Source organism: Suricata suricatta, chromosome 5 (genome assembly GCF_006229205.1).
Source record: "Suricata suricatta isolate VVHF042 chromosome 5, meerkat_22Aug2017_6uvM2_HiC, whole genome shotgun sequence".
In the NCBI taxonomy this organism is placed as follows: Eukaryota; Metazoa; Chordata; class Mammalia; order Carnivora; family Herpestidae; genus Suricata; species Suricata suricatta.
The window spans coordinates 69,873,165-69,892,222 of NC_043704.1; the positions used below are offsets into that span (position 1 = coordinate 69,873,165).

The 19,058-nt window shown below is 46.3% G+C and overlaps 1 protein-coding gene across 1 annotated transcript in view; it reads right to left on the reverse strand.

Annotated features, from left to right (window-relative positions):
• ITGB5 (integrin subunit beta 5) overlaps positions 1 to 19,058 on the reverse strand; it is a 117,661-nt gene that overhangs the window by 36,504 nt on the left and 62,099 nt on the right. The window contains exons 6-9 of the mRNA XM_029938723.1: positions 17,145 to 17,306; positions 15,385 to 15,480; positions 13,445 to 13,534; positions 4,687 to 4,821 (exon numbers count right to left, since the gene is read on the reverse strand). Coding sequence (XP_029794583.1) covers positions 4,687 to 4,821; positions 13,445 to 13,534; positions 15,385 to 15,480; positions 17,145 to 17,306 — 483 coding nt within the window. The remainder of the gene's footprint in view (positions 1 to 4,686; positions 4,822 to 13,444; positions 13,535 to 15,384; positions 15,481 to 17,144; positions 17,307 to 19,058) is intronic.

A 19,058-nucleotide genomic window follows, 5' to 3' on the forward strand; every position in this document is an offset into this window, starting at 1 on the left:
ATCATGGCACTGAAGAAAAACACCCAACTGCCAAACAACGGCCAGACCCCTTAGCTTGGCACATCTGTCCTACCCATATGGCCCGAGCCCCCCTCTGCGGCCTCCACTGCAGCCACCCTCCCCTCAGGCCCCCCGCACTCTCCCCTCAGCTGCTTCCCCCCTGCAAAAGGGCAAAGCTTGTTCACAGCCTCACAGCCTCACCTGCTGCTCCCCATGCCATACCCGCTAATAGGAGTTCCCCTTCCTCTCTCTCCAAGCCTGAAAAACCCCTTACTCATGCTTCTCAGCTCAAACAGCTGTGATGTGGCCCTTCTTCCTTGGGGCTGTGGTAGAACCTCACCTTAGCTTCTGTAGCTGCACCCATCACCCTCTATGGGGCTGCCTCGTCTGCACGTGTATTTTCTCCACCAGATTTGTCCTTGAGACAGGTGTTAGAGCGGGGAAGTGCCCACATACCCAGCAGCGGGGCTGGGTGCTGAAGCCCAGCTGTGAGCTCTCTAGGGAAAGTGAGTCTGGGAGGAGGGACAGAAGTTTGCCTTCCTGGCCCAGGGCTAAGAGAATCAGACTGGCCTGAGCCAGAAATGCAGAAATGCATCTCTCCTTCGGCAAAAAGGGCCCCTCACTCCCCGCCAGGGCCGGCCCATGGGCCTGTGTCTGTACACCCCTAGGGCCCCACACTCAGAAGAGCCCCGTGCTGTTTAACCCGCTGCTGGTGTCATCTTCAAATTCTGCATTTTTGAACAAGGATGCCATGTTTTGATTTTGCGCCAGGCGCTGCATTTTATGCCCCCAGCCCTGCCCCCACTGCTTCCGGGGCCTTCAAAGAGCTAGCCTCTCGTGAGCTGGCGTGGCCCTCGCGGCCAAGCCTCATGCTCAGCTGTGACGGGTGAGTGGCTGCTGCTTGTGGCCAGTCTGTCTTCATCCACAGAAAACGAAAACTCTACCGCCCTTGCAGCAGAGCCAGGGGCCATGTGACCATGACCTCCTGGACAGCAAGACAACACTGCAACAGTGAGCAGCCATGGCCGCCTTCCATCCGAGCCAAAGGGAGGCTCCTGGCACACACAAGTGGAAGAGCCAGCAAGCGCATCAGCATGGAGGCCACCTTTCTCTCTCTATCGCAGATCCTCTACCAACCACCCCAAGACATCCGAGATGTTCTGTGTTTGTGAAAAATGTCACAGAAAATCTTTTTTTTTTTTTGGGTCTTCTGGACAATGTCCTTACTCTTCTGAGCTATCCTAGAAAAAAAGCAAAATCTGTACACCACGGTGTCTGCACATAAGTGGTAATGATAGCACCTTGGGTTTCCTTGAGAACGTTTCCTTCCGAAGTGCATGAGGTATAACACAGGCTTTGCCGCTAGCAGCTTCAGATTTCACTGCTGGTGCTCGGGGCTCAGCAGCAGCAGGATTTCCAGCAAGTTTCTCAGGTGCCCCTTGGAGCCTCAGTTGTTCTCACTTGAAGTGGGGGAGTAATGTCTACCTTACGGGCGCTGCAAGCAGCAGAGGACGTGGCAGGAAATCCCTACTGCAGAACGGGGCCGTGGTAAATCCCCCGGAGGGGTGCTCATGGTGTCCTCTCTGTGATAAGGAGGACTCGTCAGATGGCCTTGGCTTCAGTTGCAAGTCCAGTGCTTGTTAGCTGAGGGATCCTGGGCAGGTTGTCCCACATTTCAGGGTGCCCAGCAGCAGTGGGTGCAGCGCCCCATGCCCCACCTGAGCCAGGGTGTGTGTGCACTGAATGAATGAGGCGCGGTGCATGTAGGCACTCAATAAACTGTGTTCCCGTGTGGGGGCCCCGTTCTTTGTTACCATACTTCGCTTTAAAATGAACCCTTTGAAATAGATAAGACAGAATGGAATCATAGGCACCAAGAGGCCAGGGAAAGGTGGTCTGGGGTACCAGCATCAGAGCCAGAAAGCCCTGGCTTTGAATTTTCTGGTAGCCTGGGCAACTCAATTCCTTGCGGCTCCATTTTTCTCATCTGTCAACATGAATAACAGTATCTTCCTCAAGGGGAAGTGGTGAGAGACACAGAGCTAACTCATAGTCTAATGTGTTCCTGGTCTTTCCTAAGCTAACTGCATGTCCCTCTTGGGTCCGTGAGGGACCCCAATATTCTTATAACGATTTTCTCATGTTTGCTTAAGGCAGCATAAATGGCCTGAGTTTCTTGTACCCAAAAGAAATCCAACTTTATGCTGTCATTATCAACACAGTTCCTTTGACCTTCCTGGTTTCCAGAGAATTCAGCACCATAGTTGCTTGTCACTTGCTTTTTGAAAAAAGAGAACTGAGCACAGAACTCCAGATGTAGCCTAACCCACACAAAGGAGAGTGGGACCATTATCTCTGGGGTTTCAAAATACTTCCGTTAATGCGACCTCAATAGGCTTTTTTCTAAAGCAACATTGTTAATTTACATTAAGACTTTGAGAATCAGAATCTGCAACATCCTTTTCTTAAAAAATACTATCAAACCCAGTTTCCTCTACCTTATTTGTAATCCTAAATGTAAGATATCGGTCCTGTGATTTCAATCAGCTGAATTTTGAAAATAACTTTTAATCTTGGTTTTCCTGGAGCAAAGATAATATGTGTTCTCTAGTTCTGTGACCTTCCCATACTGGATAAGCAGGTCTTCCATGAGCTCCCCTAAGGCCAGTAGTAAATACGGGTAGATAAGAGACACTTGGAACCTCATTCAAGTCTTCCCTCCAACTGACATGAACACTGCTAGGAAGCAAGTTTACTTAGCTACTAATCTGCCTAACTGTGCTGTCATCAACTCACATCATTTATCTTATTCCTAAGGATGTCACTGGGCATTGTTAAAAACCTTCTTGAAGTCCAAATGTCTTGTGTGTGTGCTGTGGCTTCTCTTTCTCACTACCATCCCACTGCTCCTATTTCTCCAAGGGCTCCTGGTTGGGTAGTTTTCATGTGTTATTCTTTCACCTTCCTGCCACACTGCACCAGATATTCCAGCCACAGATCCACAGAACTCACTTACATGTCATTTTCTCTGGTTATCTCTACCTCCTTCTATTTTTCAGAACTGTCTCTCTCCACCCTGTGACTATTAGGCTTTGTGGTTTTCAAAAAGTCATCTGGATTGATTAATCATTACAACTGATCAAAACAACATAAAGATGTTGCAAAATTTGACAAGTATTAAAAATAAAATTTTATTGGAAGTGCCTCTTTAATGAGATGAAACCTTCCCCACCCAACAGTCCATTTACATATCAAATATTACGTATTGCTAAATAAGACAGGGATCAATTCTATTCCAATTTTGTATTGGTCTAGATTAAAGTACAATCTCCAAACAAACTTATTAATTTAATTATGAAGATGGGAACAGAAGGATTTTTGTACAGCAATGTCACCTTATTCTATGAGCGCCCTCCGAGTTAAATGCCACAAACATCATTTTTCATTTTTAATGATTCATCATCTGACAACTGATTAGGCCCTCTTTCACATTTTTTTTTTTAAATAAACTTGGAGAAAAACATGCTTTGGAAAAAGACTTGTTACTTAGTCATTAGAGTCCCTCACTTTCTCAACATTGATGGCATGTTCTGAATTTTCCCTCTGGCGAGGTGAGACGCCCTCTAAGACTTAGACCAGGCGAGAGGTACACCTGCATGTCATAAACGGTGAAGGGCAGCAGGGAAGGGGAAGGAGGGGAGGATCAGGCATGGCATGTGGGAAAGCCCTAGAAAACCATGCAGAGGCTTACCCAGACATGTGGCAACACCTACTTTTAGAGCTATTTCCCCTAGAGTCCTGGGTATAAGTGTGTGTGTATCCACTCTGGCCATCATTAGTGCTTCATGCCCCAAAGATATGGTCATCTGTTTTCAAGATCCCTCTCCATTTTTTTTGGTTTCAGTCATTCTTTTATTTGTGGAAGAGAACGTTCTCTCACTGCCTTTCTATTTTCTGAGCAATGAAACTATCAACATAGCAAGGTTTCCAACACAGCAAACCTGAGAAGGTCTGCTTCTAAGCAGCAGGAAGTTCTGGCAGATGTGTGGACAGCTCTCCATCACCATTCTGCCTGCTTCTGTGACCATGCTTGTTCTTTGTTCTCATCACCCATATATTCTCCTCCCTCTCTTAAGCCTCTGGCTTGGCACACAGCTACACATCTTACATATAATGTTTCTTAATTATACCCACTTAATCCACACACAGCTTCTAGGCCCTCCATTGCTGTGAAGTTGTCCATTCCATGTGACCAGATCAGAAGTGGGTGGCTTTCTTCATATTTTGCACAACGGAAAAGTGAGTGTCAGATTATCCGAGACACAGAGCAAGCTGCAGAGGACTAGGAATGAAGGCCAGTTCTCTTAGATTCCCACCCATACTCTCCCACCTGATTTCATCCCTGTCAAATGAAGATAATAATGGTTGAAAACACCGAGGGCACAATGTCAACTTGAGGAAGCCTCAGGTGGCGATGCACTGAGCCCTGTTGACTGACTGCAGCTTACCAACCCCACCCAGCACCTTAAAGACGCAACACAGAGCAGGCCTAGGAAGGCCCCCCAGCATGCTGTGCTGAACTGGAAGACATTTAAACCCCAAAGGACTCTAATAAGTCATAAAAGTTACCAGAAGCCAAAGAATGACAACCAACGCTAACATGTATAAACAAGGGTGAGAACTTACCGTGTCCCCAATCTTCAGGCCTTCACACTTCCTCTGGCCAGGGTAGGACACACCATCCTGGCAGGTAGCAGTAAAGAAGAGGTTAAGATCCTCAGGCTGATCCCAGACAGACAGCTCCACTTTAGACCGGATGCTCTGAACAGAGAGAGAAGACAGAACCAGAACCATTTAGTAAAGGCTGCAGTGGAGATGTTCTCCACACTGGTTCTCTGAGGCCACTTGACGGTCTCTAACTCAGGAGTCTCAGGCCAAGGCAAGGGCCAGTGGGCTTGGTCCACTGCCAGTCCCACATCCTTTCTCTTTTCTCCATGCCGATGCCAACTTGCTAGACCTGGCCTGAAACCTCCCTCCATGAGCTCAGAGAGGTTGATAACAGTCCACCTGCCATATGGCAACCTGATCTGCTTCACGGGGGGTGATGCTCTGTCCCTGCTGGCCATTCCAGAGTCACCTGTCATCCCCGCTCAGCTTCGCACAGGCAACTCCTCAAATCTTGCCATGTGCTCTCGAGACAGTGGCCTTTCCATGGGCCTGGGAGAGTGGTCCCCTGGTCAACAGCCCTTCTCTCTTCTCCTTTCCTGGCTAGCATCTCGTCAGCCTTCAACACCAGTTCAGCAGACACCTTCTCCTGGAACCGCCCTGCCAATCCTCACACTCACACCCCCACCCCAGCCGATGAGGGCTACATGTGCTGAGTTTTGAACTGCATTCTGAAAGAGTCATATCTTACATGTGGGCAATGTTCTCAAGATGGCGAATGAAATAAACATCAAGCCAGAATTACCTATCATAGTAGAAACAAATAAAACACCAAAAATAGCAAGTGTTGGAAAGGATGCGGAGCAACTGGAGCTCTCACCCTGCTGGTGTGAGTGTGAATGTTCCAAACACCTTCAGAAAACCATGAGGCAGTATCTGCTAATGCTTGGTCCAATCTTAGACGTATCAATTCATTGTAGGATTATATACCCAACAGAGATATGCACTGACCAGAGACATGTATGAGAATGTTCATAGCAACACTATCTCAGAACGGCTAGAAACCAGAATACCCAAATGCCTATCAACAGTAGAACAGACCTTTAGCAAAAAAGAACGTTATGGTGTGTTCGCATAGAATACCACACACTAACAATTAATGAAACATGACTACATTCCATGACATAGATGAATCTTAGGACACTGCCTGAAAGAAGCCAGACACAAAAAGCATCCATACTGTACGATTCTATTTATATGAAATTTAAAAGTAGGCAAAATTAATGGTTACCCTTGGGGGATGGCAGTAGAAGAGGGCACAACAGGTGCTTCTGGGTGTTAGTAATATTCTTTTTTTTGACCTGGATGCTGGATACTCAGGTGTATGTAGTTTGTGAAACTTTGTACAATTTCCTGCATGCCTGCAAGTTCAAAAACTTGCCATTGCAAATCTCTTAAGGACACACCTTTGGAGACAAAGGCCAAATGAACCAGCTTGTGTCTAGGGGCCACATGCCACAAAAAATACACTTGTTTATACACTAAGTACATTCGATGTGGCAGGATGCCCACGCCCTGGGAGACACGGGTGCACAATGGGCCCCAAGATCAACGGATGACCCTCCAGACTCCCACTCCCCTTCTCAGGCACACTCTGGGGAACATGGCACCGAGCAGACGGCAGGCAGAACTTCCTCTTGCTCACGTGGGCTTCTTTTCTTTGTTTTCTTTTTTGCTGAGCCGATAGTGCTAAACTTGAAAAAGTTAAATATGCAGCTTTCCCAACAAATTAATAGTTTGTTGAAAATACTCGCTGCAAGAAATAGTCTCCTTTGCAACAAATTGTTGAAGTGCTTCTACAAGTCTAAAAATACTCTTTCTTAAATCCACTTCCTCTTGTGCCAGCCCCAACTGGCAGAGGGTTGGGCGAGCACCTCTCAACATGCAGCACTCAACAGCACTCTCCCGCTGAACACAATTAGTTATTTACAAGGCTGCTTTCCCCACTGGGTTGTGAGTTCCCAGAGCCACTCCCTACTCCTCCTGAGGATCAAACACAAGCTTCTGCTGAATGAGCGGATGGATGCTCTAGTGGCAGCTATGCTAATGGGCTCAGACCGAGCGGAAGAACCTTATTTTTGAAAGGTCAAAAAGTTTTTTATTTCTCACACTGTGCCTTTTATTTCCATGACTTATTCATCCCACAAGTGGAAGCCTGTATCTCTCTCCCCTGTTCATCCATTTTGCCCAATCCCCTACTTCCCCTCCCCTCTGGGAACCATCAGTTCGTTCTCTTTATGTATAGCACTGATTCTGCTTTTTGTTTGTTTGTTTGTTTCTTTCTTTTTTAAGATTCCACTTATGAGGAGAATCACTTGGTATTTGTCTTTCTCAGTCTGACCTACTTCACTTGCATAATACCCTCCAGATCCATCCATGTTGTCACAAACAGCCCAACATCATCCTTTTATGGTTGTAATATTCTACTGTGCATATATACACAACATCTGCTTTATCCGGTTGTCCATGATGGGCACTGAGGCTGTTTTCGTATCTTGGTTCTTGTAAACAATGCTGCAGTAAACATATGGGTGCATGTATCTTCTCAAATCAGTGTTTTCACCTTCTTTAGGTAAATATCTAGTAATGGAGTAATTGGGTCATATGCTAGTTCCATTTTTAATTTTTTGAGGAAGCTGCATACTATGTTCCACAGTTGCACCAATTTACATTTCCAACAACAGTGCATAAGGGTTCCTTTTTCTTCACATCCCTGCCACCACTTGCTGTTTCTTGTCATTTTGATGTTAGCCATTCTGACTGGTGTAAGGCACTGTCTCATTGTGGCTTTGATTTGCAATTCCCTTATGATGTCAAGCATCTTTTCACGTGTCTGTTGGTTATCTGTATATCTTCTTTGGAAAAATATCTATTTGGGTCCTCTGCCCATTTTTTAATGATTATTTTTTGGTATTGGGTTGCATACATTTTTTCTTAAAGATTTTATTTTTAAGTAATCTCTACACTCAACATGGGGCTCAAACTCATAACCTTGAGATCAAGAGTTGCATGCTCTACCAACGGAGACACCCAGGTACCCCAAGTTAAAAAATTCTTTTTTTTAAATTTTTATTTATTTATTTATTTATTTATTTATTTTGAGAGAGAAATAGAGATCAAGCAAGGGAGGGACACAGAGAGAGAAAGACAGAATCCCAAGTAGGCTCTGTGCCATCAGCACAGAGCCTGATGTGGGGCTTGAGCCCGTGAATCATGAGATCATGACCTGAGCTGAAATCAAGAGTTAGACGCTTAACTGACTAAGCCACCCAGACACTCCTATAAATTCTTTATAGACTTTGAATATTAAACCTGTAATTAAATATGTCACTTGAAAATAACTTTTCCCATTTAGTAGGTTGTCTTTTTGCTTTGCTGATGTTTCCTACACTGTACAAAAGCTTTTTATTTTGATCATTTATTTCTGCTTTTCTTACCCTTGACTTAGGAGTCACATACAGAAAAATGTTGCTATAGCTGATGTCAGTAAATTTCCTGATCGTGGTCTCCTCTAGGATTTGCATGGTTTCAGGTATCACATTTAGGTCTTTCATCCATTTTATTTATGTTTGTATACATGTTGGAAAGTGGTCCAGCTTAACTCTTCTGCACATAGCTGTCCAGTTTTCCCAGCACTATGTACTGAAGAAAAGAAGAGACTTGCTTTTCTCCCATTGTATATTCTTGCCTACTTTGGCATAGGTTAGCTTACATATAATTGTGGGTTTTTTCTGGAGTCTCTATTCTGTTCCATTGATCTATGAGTCTATTTTTGTACCAGTCCCATACTATTTTGATTACTATAGATTTATATTCTATCTAAGACAAGATTTATATTCTGTTGACAAGGTCAACTTTAAAAAAAATACATATATATGTTTGGGGTGCATGGGTGGCTCATTTGGTTCAGCGTCCGACCTCAGCTCAGGTCATGATCTCACAGCTCATGGATTCAAGCCCTGCATCCAGCTCTGCGCTGACAGCTCAGAGCCTGGAAGCCTAGAACCTGCTTCGGATTCTGTGTCTCCCTCTCTCTGACCGTCTCCTGCTCATGCTCTGTCTTTCTCTCTCTCCCAAAGAATTAATAAACATTAAAAAATTTAAATATATATATATTTTTTAATTGTGAATAGCTATAAGAGTAAGGCAAATCAATGTATCATAAAAGGACCAGGTAGACTGGAGTTATGTAAAATATTATTCTGATCAGTCACATAAGACATGAGGGCTGTGTAGCTCACATTCTCCCTCCTCATGAAGATCGGCTGGAGCTGCCCCGGAAGGGTTAGTGGGGAATCTGGTAGGGGGGAAATGCTCTGGGGACTGGGACCCCTAATGAATGAATTAGTAACTCTAATGGATGGAAATTAAATCTCTGCTCTAGTCTAGACCCCCAAAACTTTGTGTTGTGATCTGAAGTTTGTATTATTCTTGGCCCCCATAGGAATCAGAAACTCTTAAGATGTTGGGAGCAGGGGATAAAAATCATGGAGAGTATTCAGTTTAAACCTATGAGTTTTTGGAAGTGGGAATTGAGGTCACAGAAAAGGCATTGTCCAGGGTCATTCAGCTCCCGGAGGCAGGCAGGACAGAGCCAGGCCTTCTTGATCCCCCTGTAGTGCTCTGACCTTGGAGAGTGTGGATAATCAGGTTGTATTCTGATCATTAGCATCTATCTCCTGTTAAAGACTATGGGCTCCCAGAAGCAGGACTGTGTTCTGCTTACTGTTTTTTGTTTTGTTTTGTTTTGTTTTGTTTTCTCAAGATGTAGATGATATCTGCCACACATTAGGCCGTTATTATATATTCGTTAGACAAATGAATGAGTGGATAGAATGGAGCATAAAATATAATAAAGAATCAAAGCTGCAGGCAATACATGAAGACTTGTAGATGCCTCCTGAAATTCAACTGACTCCTACTAGACCTGCCCCTAAAGATGTTTCCTTACTCCTCATCCCGGGACAAGGAGACAATGTCAAGAATGTCAAAAGTTTAAAGGCTATTAAAATACTTGGTCAGGCTAGGTCACATCTGCAACTGCTTTAAGTCAGGCCAGCTGTGGAGTGGGTGGGTGCAGACTTTATGGCAACAACAAAAAGAGAAACATGTGCTCCACTAGGAGACACATATACCACAGCCTCTGATACCACCCTCCACATGCAATTCTAGTGGTTTCCAGCTCCTTCTGTTCTTTTCCATTCTGGAAAGAGCCCCCAGTGGTTCCCTGAGTCTTCGTCCCCTTTCTCAATGTGACACAGTGCTCGTGTTCCATAGGTGTGTACCCAGGGCCGGTCTCTGGGCTCCCCTTAGCACCTCCAGTACAGCCAAGTTCCACACTGCTAAATCCCCTTGGAAGGACTTGGTGATCTCTCACAATGAAGAATTTGGCACAGCAAGAAAAATATACAAATCAAAGCCCAGAGTTGAAGTTTCACATTACGAAAGCTGTATACAACAGATTTGAGTCTACAAGAGATTAAACATGCCCCGCCCATTTTGCTCCCTCTGCAGCCTAGCTAAAAACCACAGCTATTTCATCTGCTACGTGTGCTTCAACCAAAATCTGTTCAGAATGTCCCCACAGATGGTTTGCCAGCTCTCTAGGGGAAGTCAAAGTCAACAGCCATTCTTAGTCATGTGTTGCGTGATCCCATATGGATCTGCCACAAACTGCCAAGACAATAAGGAGACACAGAGAAGCAAACAGTCCAGTTAGAGCGGGGCTTAGATCCAGGCCAGGGAGAGGAGCAGGTGAAAGGAAGCCCACCGCTAAGCACACACACACGCACATGCACACACACGCACACTTGAGGCCCATCCTGGGCCTCCCCCTCAGTCAGAAATGACTGCAGCCAGGGGTGCCTGGCGGGGAGGGGCTTCAGCTCAGGTCATGATCCTGTGGTTCATGAGTTTGAGCCCCACGTAGGGCTCTGTGCTGACAGCTCAGAGCCTGGAGCCTGTTGCAGATTCTGTGTCTCCCGCTCTCTCTGTCCTTCCCACACTCACACTCTGTGTTTCTTTCTCAAAAATAAATAAACATTAAAAAAAAAAAAAAGAAGAAGAAAAGAACACAGCCAGTGAAGCAGACACTAATCACTACTAAGGGCAAACAGGCTTCCACCAGACTTAGCTCCAAATGCCTTGCCATCTCACAATTGTATATTTAATAGCTTTAAAATCCCCACTGAAGGGGAAAAGGTGGAAGTAGGGAATTCCAACCATCCTAACATTTTGGGGTGACACACATGTTCAATACCTTGATGGTGGTGATGGTTTCAAAGATGTGTACACATGTCAAAACTTAACCAATTTTACACTTTAAATCTGTACAGTTTATTTGTTCAGCATCTCCATAACGCTGGTTTACATTTTCCCACTGAACTTGAACAGTCACTACTGATAGCATTCCAGAATCACCCATGCTAAGAGCTGAGTTTCAAATGTTCATTCATAAGTTATGTGTCTCATTTCCTAACGCGTTCTTTCATAGGAACAAGCCGAACTCAGAGCTAAGCTATGGTCCTGGATTCCCAGACTCCCTCGGGGGATCCATCCCAGGCTAACTGTAGCTCCTGTTAGAAAAAATCATTTTCTACACTCATCCTGAGCCTCACTCCTCAGCAGCAGGGAGGGCTCTCTGCTCCTCTCCTAACCTCCACTGGCCACACAAACCATATTCCCCAGGTCCCTGGATTTTCACCAGGAAAATAAATTTAGGGGGCACCTGGGCGGCTCAGTCAGTTAAGCACCCAACTCTTGATATCGGTTCAGGTTCTGATCTCATGGCTCACGAGACTGAGCCCCGCACTGGGCTCTGGGCTGATAGCGCAGAGCCTGAGTGGGATTCTCTCTCTCTGCCCCTCCTCTGCTCACGCTCACTCTCTCTCAAATGAGTAAATTTCCTTTTTAAAAAAAAAGGGAAATGAGTTTATATGTAATAAACCTGCTCAGAGCCAAGTAACATATCTCAGAGAAAGAACTCCCTCAGGTATTTACAAGCCTCCACACAGGGAACCAACAACGCCCTGCGCTCCCTGGTTTTTAGTGGTCCCACACTCAAGTATCGAAGTACAGAACCACCCAGCCACACAAAGCGCCGACGGAGCAGAGTGTTTTTTCCATTTCCAGCAAAGAGCACCCAGCCAGTTCTGTGCAACTCGGAGTCATTATGCTCTCCTTTCTGAAAGCCATGAGAAGTAGAGGGCCTAGGCCTTCAGCAGGAAGTGCTTAGGAGAGACCCAGAGATGGGTCAGCCAGCCTCCCAGCAGGATCTGAACTCAGAAGCTGACTGAGGATGAAAATCCTCCCTAGAATCCCAGGAGAAATCCTCACCCACCCTAGAGCCCATGGTGGGCTTTCTCTTCAGTCATTTCTTCCCCAAAGGTGCTGGCTCGGCAGAAGGTAAGCTATGGTCACCCCCACCCCAGTGACAGCAGGTGCAGCAGCCCCTCTCCGTACCCAGGGGTCCCTCAGCCCCGCCGCCCCCAGAGGCAGGAGTCCTGGCTCCTACTTTAACTCCTTTAGTCCAGCATCCAGAGCTTGAGGCCAAAGAGGTTCACGATAAGAAAGGCCCTCAGAAAGGGGGCGACATCTGGCAGCCCCAGGCCCCCTCCCTTATGCATACACACTCTCTTCTCAGACGCTCCTTCAGTAGCTTACGTTTCCACTCACTGTGGAAATGTGAAAACCACCAAAGGTGAACCTGGAAACCCTGACCCACTAGGTCAGGGTGAAGACTTAAAAGTCAGGGAACAGAAAACACTATGTCAGTATGTGAGGAACAGGGCAGAGAGAAGGGAAGAAGGTCTGGTTTCTCTCAACAGGAAGTTCTAGGAGTGAGGGGGAATGAGCACTTGTGAGAGGAAGAGGATCCTTACGTGAAACAGAAGTTGGGGGTGGGCAGAGGACAGAAAACCTTCCACCAGTCCTCACTGCCACCCAGCTCACCCTAGAACCAGCGAGGGCTCTGGGGTCCCCCTGTGGTGAGGACATTACCTCCAGCTCCTGGTCTAACTGAGCAGTATTTTGTAACTCAAAACAGGGCTGCACCTGCAGGTTGACAAAGTCAACCCTGGAAAGGCAGAGTTCTACATTATTATTTGTACATCAGTCACAGTTGGGAAAGTAAGATGGCTTCCCTACCACCCATGTGATGCTATAGTGGATAATCAGGTTCCCAGGCCCGCCCACAAATGTCTATTTCACATAAGTTTAGGACTAACAGTGTTACTTCAACTATATTTGCTTTATGTAAGGTACAAACTGGCCAGCATGAGAACCTATGCCTGCCATTTTCCTGAGAAAAGTAGGTCTGAGTCAAGTACTCCCTGGGTATGTGGAACTGAGGGACAGAGGGCAGGAGGTGGAACCTGTGCCCACCCAACCATGGTGCTCCGGTGGGGGGCCCAGGCTATCATGAGTCAGAACCCCAGCAAGCCCAGGGACCACTGACCAGAGTCTGACTGAGCCATTTGCTGCTCACTGGGTTCAACTTTTGATGAGAGTCGAGAGAATAGAGGAGAGGGGAGAGGATGAGGGCCTTCTCCACCGCAAACCTGAGTGACGGAGGAAGGCACCACACTCCAGAGGCAGGCGGCAGGAAGTAGAGCCGTGTACGCAGGCGCGAGTGACGGCCACCTGCGTCCACAGCAGCTCCTGGGGCTCAGCAGGAGGGGGTGGGGCGGAGGTGGCCGTGGGGAAGAAACCAGGGACTTACGTTGTATGCATTGATGATCAGCTGAATGATATTTTTGGAGTCTCCATGTAGAATCTCCACTGTTGTTCCAGGTATCAGGGCCGTAAAATTCTTGAAGGAAAAAGAAAAGAAAGAAAGAAGAGATACAAGCCAATGTTGCCCTTCTATACCATCAGAGAGGGGACACTGCTCTCCTGAGCTAGACCAGTAAGGGCCCCCAGAGCCCTGCTCTGCAGGGCTCTCACACCATAAACTGGAGAAAGGGCCACAAGGAAAGGCGAGCACTGGCTCTGGGGGATGGAGCCACTGCAAAAGGGTGTGCAACACCAACCTTCAAAGGTCTGAGCGCAAAGGGGCCTGGCAAGATCTGCTCCTGAAGCAGAATGTCCTGCCCCTTCTGGGAGGCCGCTGCCCTCTGGCAGGTAACAGACAACTCTCTGAAATTCCATTCTCTATGGACAATAGACTCTTGATATTCTTGCCATCTTTCCTCAAGTCTACATAGATCTGTATTCCCAGCTTCAGCTGAAGGATGCCTTCAATCTTTTCAGTAGGAGTGAAAGGGGAAACTCTTCCAAGGGTCTCAAATATGGCCTCTTCCCTCAATAGGGAACTGACATGTGAATGGTGGTCTTCCAAGGACATCTGGGGATCTCTGGGTGAAATCCCGTGGCACAGCAGGCAGCCCTGAAGTGGTTGCCTTTCCTCTTTCATTTGTCCTAACAACTGAGTATGTCACTTCTTAAAGTGACAGAGACTTCTAGAAACACCCACTGCCCTCAGCCTGCCTTGACGACGTGGGCCTCCTCTCTGAGCAAGGTGTCCTTGGTTCTGAGCAAGGACGGCTTAGGCCAAAACAGATCTCTTCCATCTTGAAGTATCTGGAAGCAAACCCAGTCCAGTCTGTGCAATCAGTCCCTCTAAAGACGCTACGTGTAAATGGCTGGGTTTTATCCTGCTATCTTCCACCGAACAACAAAAATATAAAACCAACAACCCTCTTCCTTTGTTTTCACCTTCTAAAATTGATTCAGACTAAAGGAAGAGAAAGAACTGAAGTTTTAAGTGGCATTTTATCAGTGATAATCTCAGGCAGGAGCAGCAGAAAGACATACTGACAGAGGTTCTTCGGTGGATATTTAAGAGCAGTCCAGAGAAGGGGCTGGGACGGGTGTGTGAGGGGCAGATGGGGTTGGGGAGGGGCTGCTGACTCAGTTCTCATAACCTCTCAAGTCAAAGGAAGGCAGAGGTGAGCCGAGATTTACACTTAGCTTACAGGAACACTCCCTGAGCAACTCAGAAATTTCTAGTTCGGAATGTGGCTTGCCTGTGATTATGAGGACGAACACAGTCACGAGGGGACTTTATAATGATGGTCCAGAGGATGGCCCAGGAAAAGTCTCTGAGACAAAATAGGTTCACACACAGAATGCTCTATTTGCTCAAGACATCTTTTGTTTTCTTTGGGAATTCCTATCTCAGGTTAACCCCTTGGTCTGCCCTACTCTGTGAGGAAGGCATAAAACTCTGGAAACACTGGAATTAGTGATGTGACCTGCTTCAGTGCCTTAGTTTTCTTTCTGTATACTTTTATTTTATATTGTCCTTCCCTATTATATTGTATATCTATTTCATCATCTGAAAAATGGGAGCTCATACTGTTTCTAAAGTTTTTCTCAGGATCAAATCAGATGCCCTAAGTTTAAATTGCTTGTAAAAGCATGTGCTGCTAAGTGAAAGTTTAATTGCTTCATCAATACTAATATTTTCCACTAGATCAAGACAGGGCTATATTCTACTTCTCCTTTGGATCTCCTCTCACATAGAGGAAGGCTGATAACACTCCTCACCCCACCTCCCCACTTTTTGCCTCACCCCACATTCTAATCTCCTATTCACCTTGGGGTCATCACGGGCCTCAGAATCAGGCCATCAGCCCCCTTCATCCCCTCCAGGCATACCTTGTAGAGCGTATAATGGCTTTTCGTCACTGCAAAGATGAGGTTGATGTTGTTCTCTGCCAATTTCTCTCCAAGTAAGGCAAGAGATGGATAGTCCTAGGGCCAAGGCAAAAGGTCAAGGCTGTAACATTTCTTTCCTTCTTCCTTCCTTCCTTCCTCCCTCCCTTCCTTCTTTCCTTCCTTTCAATGTTTATTTATTTTTGAGAGATAGAGTGGGGGAGGGGTAGAGAGAGAAGGAGACACAGGATCTGAGGCAGGCTCCAAGATCTAAGCTGTCAGCACAGAGCTCAATGCAGGGCTTGAATCCATGAACTGGGGGATCATAACCTGAGCTGAAGTCAAATGCTTAACTGACTGAGCCATCCAGGCACCCCAAGGCTGTAACACTTCTAAAGGGCTGAGATACCAGCCCCTAGCTCCAACATGCATTCAGGCACCCATGCTTGCTAAGAAAAGCATCTTCCCCAGACCATCCTTCATAACCAAGCCCCATCTGCATCTCTAAATTGCAGAAATATGCAGAAGAGATCTCCAGGTAAGGGCCTTTTGGTACCTCCCAAACTAGATCATCCCCCCCACCCCTCCTAAGCCAGAATGGAGACATAATGAGGCAAAGATTCCCACAGCTGGTCTGTGCCTCCATCCTTTTAGGAAGGATGGGACAGAGAGGAAAGGCCCCCCCAAAGTCCTGCCACCACATCCCACCATCTACCATGAGCAACCATTATCTTTCCTCTCTTCCTTAAGACCTCTCCTCCCTAACTCTTGTCCTATTTTCCTTCTCCTAACCCAACAACTGGGCCCGCTACTGTCCCTCACACACGTCCTGCTCACTACTCAGAACGGGCAAACCATTCTCAGACCTCTGGCTTAAATGTTGGGCTGTGGTGGGGGAGGGGGTCCAAAAAGCATGGGAGGGTGGAGGCTGAGAAGCAGTCTATAATGTCCTGAAGGACTTTAAGGGCTAATGATGGGGACAGGGGTCCATAGCTATCAAGTCTCAAAGTTATGACTCTTTTTTCCAGACTCCATTATTCTTGGTATAATATGGAAAGCTTGAAATGGGAGAAAATGGGCTTGCCCAGCAAAGAAACTACAAAGTATTTCCGTCTAGCCAGACACCACCACAATGGATTTGGGAAGGAAGAGGGAATAGGTTTTTGTGGTTTGTCTGTTTGCACAGTAAGTGTGACAAGATCTTGGTAACTATTGCATGTGGGCAATAGGCACATAGGAGTTCATTTCAATGATCTATCTATTATTATATATGCTTGAAACTGCATAAATTCTTTTAAATGACATGGTGATGGTCATAGACTATTGACAGTAGAAGGTCCTTGGGGCCTCCTATTCTGTGGAGACCTGCAGCCATACTCCTGATGGTGACTGGACTCAGTTCCTCAGGGAGCCCATTTCTAGAAGTCACAACATCTTATTCTCACTTATTTTGCCCTATAACATCTATCCCAGTTTTGATCTCTGCAGGAGCACAGTCCCCGGCTTTCTGTAAGATCACCTCTCCTCTCTGAGATCTCTCTGGTCTCCCCAAGTCACCTCTTCCTTAACTAAATGCATCCATTTACGTGCTGATGGCAGAAAGAAGAACCAGCTACAGAAATCCATGAGAAATGTTCTGAGCTAATGAGGAGTTCTGAAAGCCCAGCTGGAGAAGATGGACTAGAAGAAAACCAATTCCCAGAACGGATCGGAAAGTCCATGGGCAGGAGCACGAGAGCAGGGCTGGGGCCCCTGGTCCTCACCATCTGATTCGACACCGTGTACTCGTTGGCCTCGTTCAGGTGGCACTGGCCGTCGTGTGGCTGCACCAGGCCCCCCAGTTTTCCATCCAGTGCGATGTGGGGCACGTCGTCTGTAGTGAACACCAGCAAATGCAGCGCATCCTTTCTCCAGCCAATCTTCTCCTGAGGGACAGAAGGTGGAGGGGGCCAAGCGCTTTTGACTGCTGCCCAGGCCTGCCCCAGGACATTAGACAGAGCACTGGCCTGTCTCCCAGGGTCGTGGTCTAAATCAGAGGCATATCCCTATGCGTGTAGCTGGGGAGCACTCCTAGAAACCACGCAAGGAGGATCCACAGAACTCAGAAGAAACACAGCCTGGACAGAGACACAGCTGCACAGCTGGGTCCGGGCAGGCCTCAGCATCTAGAACCTCCCTCCAGACCACCAGATGCTTCCCTGTTCCTTTCAGTTATACCTGAGGGCTACCCCTTCTGGACACTTCCCCTTTTAGCCTCATGTATTATTCCTTCCCCGGAAAAGTCTTTAACCCACTTCAATCCAACCCCTGACAGTGACCAGTTCCAACGGTCAATGGATCTTGCCTTTGCAGGATTTGGTAAAATCTGTCATCTATTCTGATAGGTGTAAACCACTCCAATCATTAACTGAAATACCTCAATGTTTAAGGTCAGTAAGATTAGCTGGACCCTGATATAGAGCAACAGAAACTGAAATGTGGCCACTTTCTTACTAACAGTGGAAGGGCATCCCCAAATATGTTGGTGGCAGAGTGAATACACGCCGAGAGTTCTCCACACAGCACACTTGACAGGGAAGCCGGAGACCAGATTCACAGACTTTACAAGCTAAAAGCTGTTGTTCTTCCAGCAGATGAGGGGTTGAGCATATCACTCTCTCTCTTACCACCAAATTGATGAATTTAAGAGCCCTAAAGAGCCATAATATTTTCTTACTTGCTCCAAAAGCAGCATGGAAATAAAATAAATAAATAAATAATTCACAAAAAAATCAGACTACTGAGAGAGGAAAAAAAGGTTTGAAGAAAAGCCAATGAAGACTGAGAGCAAGACACCTACTGTGAGCAAGGAACTTAGCCTTCTGGGGAATCAATTTCCCAGACTCTCCACATTCATGCAGCATATAACTGCATATCCTACTATGTGCCAGGAAGGCACTGGGTCCACAAAACCTTTTGTCCCAGATCCCAAAGAGTTTAGTCAAATGGAAACAGGCCTCCAACACATCCCCATTAAGATGCTAAGGAAGGTAAATACAATGTCAGTGGAAACTGGAGAAGAGGAGGCTTGAAAAGCCTTCTCAGGGCTCATGAAACTTAAGCTGATGGCACAAAAACAGACACATAGACCAATGGAATAGAATAGAGAACCCAGAACTGGGCCCACAAATGTATGGCCAATTAATCTTTGACAAAGCAGGAAAGAGTACCAGATGGAAAAAAGACAGCCTCTTTGGCAGGTGGTGTTGGGAGACTGGACAGCAACATGCAGAAGAATGAAACTAGACCACTTTCTTACACCGTACACAAAAATTAACTCAAAATGGATGAAGGACCTGAATGTGAGACTGGAAACCATCAAAACCCTCAAGGAGAATGTAGGAAACAACCTCCTTGACCTCAACCGCAGCAATCTCCTACTCAATACATCCTCAAAAGCAAGGGAAATGAAAGCAAAAATGAACTCTTGGGACCTCATCAAGATAAAAAGCTTCTGCACTGCAAAGGAAACAATCAAGAAAACTAATAGGCAACCAACAGAATGGGAAAAGATGGTTGCAAATGACATATCAGATAAAGGGATAGTACCCAAAATCTATAAGGAACTCACAAAACTCCACACCCGAAAAACAAATAACCCAGTGAAGAAATGGGCAGAAGACATGAATAGACACTTC